Source organism: Ascaphus truei, chromosome 2 (assembly GCF_040206685.1).
Source record: "Ascaphus truei isolate aAscTru1 chromosome 2, aAscTru1.hap1, whole genome shotgun sequence".
Classification (NCBI taxonomy): Eukaryota; Metazoa; Chordata; class Amphibia; order Anura; family Ascaphidae; genus Ascaphus; species Ascaphus truei.
The window spans coordinates 333,670,523-333,684,817 of NC_134484.1; the positions used below are offsets into that span (position 1 = coordinate 333,670,523).

The window sequence follows — 14,295 nt, forward strand, 5'->3', positions numbered from 1 at the left end:
TTCAAATCTTTATCTACAGTATTATCACAATCCTGGATCCGTCTGATGGCTTTAATACCCATATCATGGGCAATGACCGTATAGAGTGATGTCACGTCACAACTAATCCATACATTTTATTAACTTTGCTATTAGCTGCTAAGGTAATGAAATTGGCTGCAATTTTATTTTAACTGCTCAAAATAGATACCGGAGGCTATGTATTTGCCATCTGCGACTGTAAGGATTCTAAGAGATAACCTGGCACACACCACTTCTGTTTGGCCATGTTTCTCCTCTGTCCCTTCTCACCTCACCATATTGGTCCATTATGTGGAGGAGATGGGAGTGGCAGATGGGCAGGTTACTGTATATAAATCCTGTGTAGAGGCGGGAAGACAGTCTGCGCCCTGTTGGAAACTTCCCGTCTGTCCTTTTGTTTTGAGGTTATGATGTCATGAGGTCATACTATTATGCTGTAACACTGTTTGATGCTTGTACTTTCAAAAAACCACTAGTGAGAAAGGAGAGAAAATTCAAGCAAATACTTTAATGACTGTTTATTCTTTTGAGGTGGGCCTTTTGAGGCATGTTTTTATCATTGGGGCTGTTGTGGGGGGGTAAGTGCACTTTAACCTGTCAGTGGGCAGGCTCATTTGTGTGATTCCCTAGTGCCCATTCCTGCTAAACGGCCAGGCCGGTGTGGCGCCCAACTTGATGGGTGTTTTGAGTACCATTGGTCACTACCCGATGGTTAAGCACTGGCTGGGTTTGCACTTTCCGGGCTTTGTGATGAATTTTTATAAAAGCCGCGGCCTTTGTACTTGAAGACTTTTATTTGTGTTTATTTATTCTAAGTACCGTTTTATAATAGGGAAAGGTACTGTATACAAGGAGTTCCATTGCAGGCTCCAAGTTCAAGGCATAGAGTACATTTGTGGCCATATTCCTGCGATATAACAACTTCTTGCTCAGGAAGACATCTTGCAGCCAATTGAAGCAATTTGTAAGGTGTCTTCTAACATTGAATGAAGTGTTATAGCAGAAGACTTCTTAGTAAATATGGGCCTTAATCTGCCCTTCACAGAAGAAAGTTCTATCTTAATTTACCCTTAAAATTTCTTAATCCGCCTCAGTAAGCCGCACTATCGAAATGATTCAACACAGCTACGTATAGTTCATTCAGTTGTCTTTTGCACATAACATTTACATTGGATGGTGAAAAGAACAAGAAAACATTTGAAATATGTTTACATTACATTACGTTTTAATAGAATTCAAGAAAAACTATTACCGGAAAAACTAATATGTAAAATTAGATGAAAAGCAAAGAAATTAGTTCAACAATGCAATGTTCAGCATTACTATATCACATTGTTACCAAAAATAGTGTTGTCCAAGGAAATACTGTAAATAAATACAGATCTTTATTATTTTATATCTGAAGTTATGAAATGATCTAGGTTAATTCACTACATTTCAAATGCTTTTTACTTTTGTTTCAGTTCACTGTCTAAAGGTACCCACTCTGTGCATGCTCTATTTTTGCAATATCGAAAGTTAGAGGAGAAACAGATGCGACTCATGCATCTTTGTTTATAGTTTATTGTCAATTGATTTGTAACTAAACTGGGGATATTCACCAAAGATTAATGCTACTTGGTAGCCTTTGAACCTGCTCGCTGTTGAGAGAGTTTTTGCAAATCACCAAGATATTCTTCTTACTCATTAAAGTCATAACAAAGTCCAAAAACAGTAAAACAAAAGTCCAAAAAGTCCAAAAACAGTCCAAAAAGTCCAAAAACAGTTTTAAAATACTGACTCTTGTGTGAAGTTTTTTTGAACTGGGTCAGATGTGGATCAAGTTCTTAACATAGGGGTTTATTTACTTAAGTCTTCCAGCAGCAAAAATTAAAGAAAAAAAAAGTGCACAAAAACAGCACCATACAGTATTTACAGTATCAAATAAAAGGAACCAGGGGGTACATATTTATAAATATACTGTACATAAATAAAACATACAGTAGAAAAAAGAGATCCCTTGATGGTGCACCCCACCAAACAAAATATGGTGATATATTAGTCGATGATAAAACTTGGCTTTTAATTTTGCTTGTCATACTTAAAATAAATACAGGGAGGAAATTAATGACATAAATATAATGGTGCTCCTAGATTACAGTAAATTTTAAAAGATGTTTATCCACAGAGTGTACTGAGATCTGAGCTGCTGCGCTTGTTTTAATATACCTAGTTATACACATAGATACTACCAATTGGTATGGCTTTAAGTAATGCTCAGTCTGTTATTATAGCTCAGTATATGAGGAAAGTTTGACTAACAGATCGTATTAGTATAGGTTCAGTGAAAAAGATACTGATCAGCATTAAAGTATCAATATTTGTACGTATATATTTTGTTATGTAGGTGGATAGAAACAGTGTGGCGACGCACTCAGACTGTCATAATTAGGTAATTTTATTGAACTTTATCCTGAATACAGAATTATAGGCAGTGTGGTGGGCAGAGTAACCATCTCCCAATTAAGGATGGGAGTCCGCGCCGGTTGTAGACTGCCAGGCGGTGTTGATCCTAGTACATACCTATCCCTCCGATGGCAGCCTTCTTTGATTGCCAGCTAAGAGTCAGTGACCAACATAGTATATCCAGTTCGGATCTGTCTTTAGTATTAGCTACAGTATTTTGGCATACCAGAGGTTACCTTGCTCCTTTCCTCCCGCTACCCCTTCCTCGATAGGTTAGTAACCTTGGTGCCCGGTAGCTGATCTCCGTGTGGGAGTTTTCCACAGGCACAGCAGGGTGGTGAGCTGATCACTGGTGCTTCATGCAATCTGACCCTGCTACTGCTGCCCTCTAGGGAGACGGGTCAGTGTATGTGTTGGAAAGAAGTGATATATTGTAGACAACTAATCATTTAACCCTATATAGTTAGTGTCATATTCTAGGGCTGACATCCTCTGCTCTACCTGCCACAAGGACCTATGCCAAACAATGTACATAAAATTGACTTGAACTATTTAACCCCGTCCTTAATTGGGAGATAGTTTCTCTGCCCCACCATTCTGCCTATAATTTTTTGGTATCCTACTTATATCCCAGGTAGCACACATCTATCCATACAGTATTCTGTGAGTTGAGTGAGGTCTCTCTATATTTGTTCCTAATAAAAGTAATCCTATTGAAAATAATTGGATATCTGGCGAAATTCTTTTGTACCACTTACCCCTCGCCCCCCACAATTTTACAGCCAGAAGACTTTAGTAAATAACCCCCATAAAGTGGAAAGCATTGTTTTTAATGACTATTACTAGCTACACTAAAATGCTGCATTCACGTGGGTTGTGTCGGTGAGTGAAAATGTGGGTAACACGTTTCATTTAGTGAAGGGCACCTCCAATCCTTTACGTGCCCCAGGACATAGTCACTACGTCATGGGGACTGACATGCCAGGGCCCCATGAGGTAGTGATTATGTTATGCTCATATGTTTTATTTTTCTGGGATAGTTGGTGTCCTGAGTTCCCATGGAGCGTCAGATGCGATCTAACCAGTGACAAAACAGAGGAGGAGGTCCCTCCTCTGTTTCCTCCATAATGTCGCACTGTGCCGGAGGGGCCATAGCACTCAGGAACCACACCCCCTCTGGTACTCAAATGGTTAAAAAAACAAGCCTGCTAACATTTTAAATTGTTTTTTTTTAATATACATAATTGGAAGTGAAGGGTTCCCCAGATCTGAACCCCTTTACTTACAGCTCTGGGACTCATCCAGGCCTACCACCCCAACTACCCACCCCAACTACCTATTGGGCTGTAGACACAGCAACAAATTATTTGCCTTGGAGGGAGCTTTGTACTTGGTGCTTGGAGGTTCCCAGTGCTGAAAGTGGCACAGTTCAGCTTTGGAGGACCAACTTGTTCCAATTACAGTATGTAAAAAAAGTCAATTAAAAAAGTGGCCATGGAGAATTTCTGCTTTAAACCATGAAATAAATCATTTTGTGGTTTAATACCCTCAGTACTACTGAACAGGTTAATAAACAAAGTTGTTATATATGAACTCTGCAAAAGCAATGGACACATTTATTTGGATACTTAAAAATAGTTAAAAAAAGGGCTTTGTACAGATACCATGAATGGCCCTGATCAACATAAAAGTTAATCATAGAGATTTGTCTGTGTAGGAGCTTTCAATCCCTGCATCACATCCAGAACAAAGTGTATTTGTGATCTTGAAAGGCAAACATTCTAATAAGGGGATCAGAAGACAGACAATCTGCATTTCTAAACTTTGAAGGCACTAGAAAGCTCATACATGCATACGGTATGTGGCTATGAAATTGTGGTTTAATTAAATATGTACTTGTAATTGGAAATATGTATTCAGTTTAACAGGAAAATGTGTCACATACAGTAGGATGCACATACTGTAAGTAGATTCTGTAGAAATGCAGCAATTCTTAACCATCTTTAAATCAGGACGCAGCAAAACCCACTAACATAATTTCAGAAAAGAAACACTGTGGCCCAAAAGAAAGGCATTTTATTGCAAAATTTCAACTCGTCACAAAGAGTTAGTTTTTTTAATATTGGCATAGTAGAGTCCGAACAAAACGGCGTAAGGTTTTTTGTTTCTTTTATTGAATTCTTAAAAATGCAAAAAAGTTTGAATGATAGCAAGTTTGCACGAAGCACATTCGCATGAAAATAAATTAGAAGAAAAATGACACCATGTACATAATTTATTCACATTTTCACTGATATTTAAAAAAACAACAACTGAAAAACACAGATTTGCCTATGTCTAGTTGTCACTGATTCACATTTTTCATAGGGGTAAGAAGTTAATTTTATAAATCAGCGCCGCTAATCTTCCTTTCATAGATACATCATGGAAGAATCCTGCTTTATTTTGAAATGCACATTTTACTTGCAGTTTATTCCCAGACCCCGTTTTGTAGTTATTGGCCATATATATTAAGAGTTGCAAAAAGCTTTTTTGGTGCAAAATTGATGCAGGGAAATCTAATTATTTTGTTTGGGGGGCAGAAAATGGACTGTACAAGGAATACAGATGTTAATGGTACAATATGTACTAGAAAATAATGTTCCTGCACCCCAAAAGGAGAAAGTACATCAAAGTCATATGCAAAGTTCACCCTAAAAAGACTCTTACACATGTAGTGCGCAGAATTAGGTTACTATGCATGAACCCAAAAATATATTTGACGCAGTATGGCTATTATTATTATTATTATTAATAATAATAATAATAATTAGCAGTATTAATAATATTGCACTAATCATTGATACTGTATGCACTAGTTATCAACAAAAGTTTCTGTTTCAATTTAAATGGTATCAATCAGGTATTTAACAAGAAGCAATGCATCAAAAAATAATTTACAACAACAAATGGTTCGTCACATATATGACGTCTTAATACATACGACACACATTTCCTGCAGGTTTCTGCAGAATGACTTTTTAGCTCTGAAATTTTGATGCACAATTTAAAAAATATTTTTTTTAATACAGCTTAACCCCGTTATAACGCGATCAGTTACAACACAAACCCGCTTATAACGCGATGCAAACGTGGCTCCCAATTTATTGTACAATGCATACATACATGCGTACATTATTTCTAACGTGATCCGGTTATAGCGCGATGTGATTCTTTGGATCCCAAGCACACAGCTATAAGGGAGTTGAGCTGTACATAAGTACCATAGTGTTAGAGGATCCTAAGGTATTGTGATTATAGTGTCGCACTTATTGAACCTGTGAAAGCTTACAGCCCTCAGTCAATGAAATTCCAAGTGTCGGACCTTCAAATTTAACAGAATAAATAGCTTTCATAGAGTATGGCCTGTCTTATTTAATTGTTTTGAAAACTCTATAGGACTTTAAAAAAAAAAAAAGTAAGAAACTGATGCAGCGGCCATTATTCAAACACATCTCGGCGCCGATTTTGAGTTCTCTGCTGTTCCCCACACAGCATGAATGCGGCCAATCGCCCCATGGTAGGCGCGCTTATCGTGGATGTTTTGTTTGAATTTCATGGATTCTGTTTCTTCGTTTGCAATAAAATGGATGAATTGTAATGTGTACAATACTGTGCTACTACTAAAATTCTTTTTTTCTGCACTCGCCGCGCTCGCATCTTAGTGCGGGAAGGCGGGAATTTATCCCGTGGTTTCAAATCGGGATTCCGATGTACATGACGCGTGAAGTGTTTGAATAACGCCGCTGCATCATTTTTATGGTTGTTTGTTAGATGTACTAGAAAATAATATTTAGCTCAGCCCTGAGGCCCAGAGAATTTAACACTTACTATAAATAAGTATACTTAAATTAATTAAGACCCTCATGTATGTAATAGTTGAATGTTTTCTTGCTAATTAAGCAGACACATCATCAAAAAGTGTGAGTTTATTTAAAAATATGTACGAAATGTAATACGTATAAGAAAAACTATTTATATCACAAACATCGCCTCCATACATTTTAGAGCTCATTATATGCTGTTACAAATTAAGCAACTACGTAAACGTGCTCATATGTAAGTTTTTTTTTTCTTGTCTGTCTGAGTTTTCTTATGTAGTCCATGCGTTAGGTGTTTTCTGGTCTAGAAAACACTTGCATCTCCATCCCTTCAGTTTTATCTCTGATTGTACCGCCATGTTTTCCTGAACTTCTTTCCCTGGAAAAAATGGATAAACATTTAGATTTACTTTAGTTGAAACAAATGTTACTTTTTAATATATTGAACGTAAATAAATATACATTTTGATGCCTATTGAATTCATTTCTGTATCTTATATGTGGCTTATTTTGTGACCCACATTGATATTAACTTCACAGTGATATATATTGCTTTTTAGCAATTTAGTCGTTTCAATTTGTGGGTTATTTATATTGTACATGTCTGTCTCAATTGGGAATATTGGTATTACTGATTGTTTCTCATTACAGGGCACTATATTAGGCCATTTGAGGAATTATCAAGCTAATCCCTGATGAAGTATCTATACAGTTATGAAAAGCATTGGGATGCTTGTATTCTGTGAATATGATGGTAGTCACAGCATTACATATAATATGAAGGGGTGAAGAGCTATCATACTGTACACGGTCAAAAACCGAGACGTCAGAGCATTTTTCCACTCCACCTTTTATGATGGGCTTTTTTTAAACCTATGTGATCCCTTCCACCTGTAAATCTTGCTTTAAAGACTTTAACCACTAACAGAGATGAGCAAATATTTCCTCTGAAATTCGAATTTGCCGCGAATCGGCCAGTTCCTTTCCGGTGATAGAAAAATTTATTCCATAGGCTATGGGAAGCCAGAGTAGGGATATGCATAGTGGAGCAGTAGTGGTAGAGTGGTGAGTGAAGTAGATGAGTCTAGCAGCAGCATTTTGGATGGACTGGAGTTGGGAGAGGTGGACAAGGGGAATGCCAACTAAGAGAAGGTTGCAGTAATCAAGGCAACACATGATGGAGTAAATTAGGATTTTAGTTGCATTATGAGTTAGAAAAGGGTGTATCTTTGTGATATTTTGGGGGTGGAGATGGCAGGACTTCGTGAGGGACTGAATGTGAGGAATGAAGGAGAGATCAGCATTAAAGATGACCCCTACATAGAGGGCTTGAGGTGTTGAGGAGATTGTGGTGTTATTGACAATGAGGGAAAGTGTTGGCGTAGCGGTGGCAGTGGAAGGGGGAAAGAATATTAATTCTTTTTTTGAGATGTTAAGCTTGAGGTGAGACATCCAGGAGGAACTGGCAGAGAGACTGTTGGAGACATGGGACAGGAGAGAGGAGAGGTCAGGGAAGGAGAGATAGATTTGGGTGTAATTGGCATAAAGATGATACTGAAAAGCCTAAAGATTGTATTAGTTCACCAAAAGAAGATTATATAGTGAGAAGAGCAGGGGGCCAAGGACAGAGCTTTGTCTGACTTCAACAGAAAGATGTGGTGAAGAGGAGGAGACACCAGAGAAGGAAACACTGAAGGAGTGATTGGAAATGTAGGACGTGAGCCAGGGGACAGCTGCATTACAGAGGCCAATGGAGTGGAGATTTTAGAGGAGAAGGGCGTGATTAACAGTTTTGAAGGCAGCAGAGATATCCAGGAGAATTAGTAGGGAGAAATGACCCTTAGATTAGCAGTGAGTAGATCAATGGTCACTTTTGTTACTGCTATATCGGAGTGTAGAGATTGAAACCAGATTTTAAAGAGTCAAGCAGGGAGTTCAAGGAGAGAAAGTAAGTTGGGTAGTTGAATACAAGTTGTTCAAGAAGCTTGGAGGCAAAGGGAGAAGAGAGATAGGGTGGTAGTTAAAGGGGGATGGGGAGTCAAGTGAGAGCTTCTTTAGAATGGGCGTGATGTGTTCATTTTTTTTTTTTTTTTAAACTTATAATTTTTATTAAGGTTTTTAAACATAAATGGGAAGGGAAGGGGTACAGAAAAAAGAAAAGGGGGAGGGAGGGGGGAACAAACATGTTGTAACAGAATTCTTATAACCAACAACAACAACATTGCATATCATACAAAACTTTGAGTTTTATAAGATTTTATCACATTTTATCAGTGACTCATCCTACACCAATCACTCCCAGATCCTCTGACCTATTAGAGCCTTACCCCTATCCAACTTCCCAGGGATCCCAGACTCTATCAAACTTCTTTGGGGTGTGCTTCAAAAATGAGGTGATTCTTTCTATTAATTGGTCATCGTTAACCCTTCTAATAACCTCTCTTTTGGAAGGCGGCAGCGTCTGTTTCCACACTGCGGCTACTGTGCATCTAGCCGCCATTAATATATGCATAATTAATTTAGCTGATTAATGATTTATATCTTCCATAGGTTTAGCCAAAATGATTAAAATGGGGTCTAGCGGGACCTTGATTCCCGTCACATCTTCTATTAATTTCAAAACTGTCCTCCAGTATGTCTGTTTGACTGGGGAAAACTACCATATTTGTGCTTTATCCCCTATCTGTCCGCATCCACTCTAACATCTATCAGTCGCTTCCGGAAACATTTGCTTTACACTTTTGGGGGTGTAATACCAGCGTAACAGAATTTTGTAAATATTCTCTTTTGTAACTGTACATATAGAGGTTTTGCCCGCATTATCCCATATATCTTTCCAGTCTTCCCTTGTTATTTCTGCCTGGAAATCCAGAGCCCACTGGTCTATATATTTATGGGCCGGGGTCTCCTTTCGGGCGACTAAACCTTGGTACAGGGATGAGATCAGACATTTTTGATATTTTTTTGTTTTGCATAATCTTCAAATCGTGTATATTTAGGGAATTCATCCTCATAGAAACCCTGTCGCACAAAATGTCGGACCTGCATATATTTAAACATCTCCGTCCGACGTAAACCATATTTTCTCATCAGTTCCTCAAACAAAATCAACTTATCTTTTTCTAATACATCTCCCATTTCTAGAGTTCCACTCTTTATCCAGGTTTCAAAGTCCCGACAATAAAACCCCAGCAAAAACCCTGGATTACCGAACAGGGGCGTAAATCTAGACGGAATTGAAATAACTTTGAATTTCTTTTTTCTGACTGCCAGATTTTCAAAGTAAACCCGATTACCGCTGGCTCAGGCTGTCTCCCAAGCCCATTCCTAGACCTGGACCACAACAGAGTAGGTAGGCCAACTGGGTATTTGAGTGAGCTTTCCAGGTCCACCCAAGCATAGGTCCCTCCAGGGGAATGCCAATAAACCATTTGTTTCAAATGAGAGGTGATATAATATTTTAGAATATTTGGGACTTTGGGATATTCTTTAAACTCCAACATAATTGACCTAGCTATTCTCGGTTGTTTATATTTCCAAATAAATTGCATAATACGGTTTTGGATTTCTTTTATATTTGTATGTGGGCCAGCTATTGGTAATGTTTGGAAATAATATAGAAGTCTGGGGAGAATATTCATCTTAATCGCGGTTATACGCCCTATCAAGGAAATATAGTGAGAATTCCAAACTTGTAGATCCTTTATAATCCTAGAAAAAAGTTTGGGATAGTTATAATTATATAATGAGTTATAGTCCCTAGAAAGGTATATCCTCAAATACTTCAGGTGGGTCTTTTTCCACCAATAATCAAAATGTCGTTTAAGAAAGTCCATTAACGTTAAATTTAGGGCTTCCAATTTCCGCACATTCACTTTATACAGCTGAACCCCGTTATAGCGCGACCCATTATAATGCGAAATCGGTTATAACGTGGTTTTCACGTGGCTCCCGTTTAAAAAAAAAAAAAAAATTACCTTTTTTTTTTTTACATTTTTTTGCACACTGCCACACTGCCTCACTGCCTCACTGCACACACTCTCACTGCACACACTCTCACTGCACACTGCACACTCTCCCAGCACTCACTGCACACACTCTCACTGCACACACTCTCGCTGCACACACTCACTGCACACTGCACACACTCTCACTGCACACTGCACACACTCCCAGCACACACACTCACTGCACACACTGCACAAACTGCACAAACTGCACACACTCCCAGCACACACTGCACACACTCTCACTGCACCTGCACACTGCACACTGCACACACTTCCAGCACACACACTCACTGCACACACTCCCAGCACTCACTGCACACACTCTCACTGCGCACACTCTCACTACGCACACTCTCACTGCACACTGCGCACACTCTCTCACTGCGCACACTCTCTCACTGTGCACACTCACTGCGCACACTCTCACTGCACACTGCGCACACTCTCACTGCACACTGCGCACACTCTCACTGCACACACTCTCACTGAACACTGCACACACTCTCACTGCACACTGCACACCCTCTCACTGCACACTGCACACACTCCCAGCACTCACTGCACACTGCTCACAGCACACACTCTCACTGCACACACTTCACACACTCCCAGCACTCACTGCACACTGCTCACAGCACACACTCTCACTGCACACACTCTCACTGCACACACTGCACACACTCCCAGCACTCGCTGCACACTGCTCACAGTACACACTCTCACAGCCCTCACAGCACACTCTCACAGCACACAGCACACAGCACTCACAGCACACAGCACTCAGCACTCAGCACTCAGCACTCACAGCACACTCTTACAGCACACTCTCACAGCACACAGCACTCAGCACTCACAGCACTCACAACACACTCTCACAGCACTCACAGCACACTACACTACACAGCACACCACACCTCCCACTCCCCCTCCCTACCTTTGGTGTCGGCTGCTGAGATCGGAGCAGAGCTTGCATCAGGAGGAGGAGGGGTGTTGGGAAGAGGGGGGGGGGGTGTCGGGAGGAGGGGGGTGTCGGGTGGAGGGGGGGGTGGTGTGGATGCCGGTAGGGGGTGTGAGGAGCAGGCTGGGACTCGGAGGGCCATGTGGGCTAGGCCCAAAACTGATTATGCCTCAGAGGGCCGGTAGATGTGGGGGCCTTGGGCGAGGGGGGGAGGAAGTGGATGCCGGTGGAGGGGGATGGATGCCGGTGGTGGGAGGTAAGGAGCAGGTTGTGGCTGGACTCAGAGGGCCGTTGCTGGGGGACGTGTAGGGCTTCTGGCCACCTCTTCCTTCCTTCCTTCCCTCCTTACTCCCTCCCTCCCGATCAGGCGCGCGGCGGCCATTTAAAAAAAAAAATTAGCGCGACCCCGGTTCTAGCGCGGTCGGATCGGGTGGCCCCCGAGGACCGCGCTATAACGGGGTTTAGCTGTACCCAGATAATTCCCCAAACATCCGGAGAGAGCATTGTAAATTCGGGAGAGATATCAATGGGTTAGCTATAGTAAGGATAATATCATCCGCAAAGAATGATAGTTTGTAACACTCACCTTTTATATTAATCCCTTGTATATTTGGGGAAGCTCCTCTGATTGTGGCTGCAAGGGGTTCAATTGTCAAGGCAAAAAGAAGAGGAGAGGGGGGCACCCCTGTCTAGTCCCGTTCATAATTGTTATCAGATTCCTCTACCCCCTCCTCCCCCTCCCCCACGGATCTTCAGAGTGGCTGTTGGTGTCTGGTAGAGGGCCCATACCCCTTGTAAAAAAAGCCCTGAGAATCCAAATGCCTCCAACATCTTATACTAAAAAGTCCCATCTTATTCTGTCAAAGGCCTTCTTCGCATCCAGGCTCAACAACATTGTATTTGTCTTAGTTTTGTGTATTCGATCTATCACATTAATGATTTTCCTTGTGTTATCTAATGCCTGGCATTCTTTCACAAAACCCACCTGGTCGTAATGGATTAATCTACTGTAGTGCCTACGAGTATTCTAAACCAAATCTGGGGCAATCACCAACAAGACCCAGGTACGTGCTGGGTGCATCCTGGGTACATGCTGCAAAATTTCTGCAGACAGACTAATGGCCCATCGAATTAACAGCGGGGGCCCCAGGCAGTCACATTCAAACTGAATGGGACTGCCAGGGACCCCTGCTGTGTTAATCCGATGGGCCATTAGTCTCTGCAGAAATGTCACTGAAATGTTGCAGCATGTACCCAGCATGTACCTGGATTTTGTTGGTGATAGCCCCAGATTTTCCAAGGCAAGTTTTAGAATACTCGTCGGCGCACCTGTAGGGAGTATTGGGTTCAGCCTGTTGGCCAAAATGTTGCTATACATTTTCAAATCCGTATTAAGCAATGAGATTGGTCTGTAGCTACCACAACATAATGGGTCCTTACCCTCTTTAGGAATCACCACTATGTTGTCTTTCGTCATCTGTGGGGGGATTTGTTTTCTGCTGAGAAAATCATTGAATAAATCTAGTAAACATTGTCCTACGATTCAAATTTGATAAATCACCTGGGTCCGGATCCTTTGATGACTTCAGTGAGCTAACTGCCCTTACTAACTCTAACCAGGTTATTTTTTGCATTTAAAACTTCGTGGTTTTCCTCCGATAGTTTCGTGAGGTTAAAGTCTCTAAGATATGTCTCAATCTGGGTCAGGTTTCGGGACTTTAGCATGCGGAGTTTAATTGTCGAGATCATAGAGATCCTTATAACATTTAGCTAATTCCTCTGCTATCTTTGAGGGGTTATAGGTCACTTCTCCCCCTTTTAACCTAATAGCAGGTACTAATGCTCTCGACCTGATCCCTCTAAGGGCTACATGCACTAAAGGTTCATAAAAAAAATCACCGGACCATTTAAATCACCCTTTTTTTGAGCGTTGGTATCACGGTATTCAGAAAGCCTTCATTACCTGTCATAGCAAAATTCACAAAACGGGTGATAAGCCGGTGATCTGATGAACGACCCTCTGAAAAGGCCAAACCCGGCGAGTTGTATCTGCTGCAGAGAGAGCTGCTCTGAGAGAGCCGTCTCTCCCTGTGCAAATATCGCCTGAAATTTATGTGTATAAATTTTAATTTTGTTAATAGTTTAGATGAGCAGGGGGTCTCCTGAAACCGCATTGGTTTCAGCCTCAGGGACCCCCTACTTACCGAGATACAGGCCCCGTTATGGGGTGCCGGTATCTCGGGAAGTAGGGGGTCCCTGAGGCTATCCGCTATGGTAATGAAGTTTACTGTAAATGCATTTTTATTGCACAGGATTCATGCCAGGGGTCTCTGGTGCTAATATTAATGGAAATCAGCTCCAGAGATTCCCGGCATCAATCCTATGCAGGAAAAATGCATTTTTTTTCTAAGTTCCATCTCGTCGCTTCTCTGCAGGTTTCCAACACCTTTAAGCCAACTTTTTCTGGCGTGAGAATTTTGTGATAAAATCACCATTCTAGAGCGGTGATAGGCGTTCATAGTCAAATCACTGCTACTAGAATTGTATGAGTTTATGAACATGCCGAAAAGTGGTGATAAGTGGCTTATCACCGCTACCTAGGTGATTTTTTTTATGACCAATTTTTTTTGAGCGATTCAGTCTTTTATCACCCACTTATCACCGCTTACTGAATAGCAGTAGGCATTTTGGGTGATAAGTGATTGATAAGTGGCTTATGAACACTTACTGCATAGGCTCCTAAGTTTATTAGCCAAGAAACAGTCCGCCTTATACCCCTTATCATAGTACGTTTGCTTGGTACATTTAAGGAATTTCTCTACATCCTCTAATTGCACCCTCTTCAGTTCCTCACTTGCCTGGGTCAGGATTTTATAAATTTTCCTCAATGGATTTTTTTATGTGTAATTTTACAACTTTTTCTGTAATATTTTTTTGTTTTTCTATTTTTGTTCTCTTTCTGTGTGATGCTATTGAGATGGGCTGTCCTCTGATCGTGGCC

At 40.8% G+C, this 14,295-nt stretch overlaps 1 protein-coding gene across 1 annotated transcript in view; it reads right to left on the reverse strand.

The window, feature by feature from the left end:
* Positions 1-6,453: 6,453 nt before the first annotated feature.
* Positions 6,454-14,295, reverse strand: part of NPSR1 (neuropeptide S receptor 1) — a 376,437-nt gene continuing 368,595 nt past the window's right edge. The window contains exon 9 of the mRNA XM_075589097.1: positions 6,454-6,705. Coding sequence (XP_075445212.1) covers positions 6,615-6,705 — 91 coding nt within the window. The 3' untranslated portion in view covers positions 6,454-6,614. The remainder of the gene's footprint in view (positions 6,706-14,295) is intronic.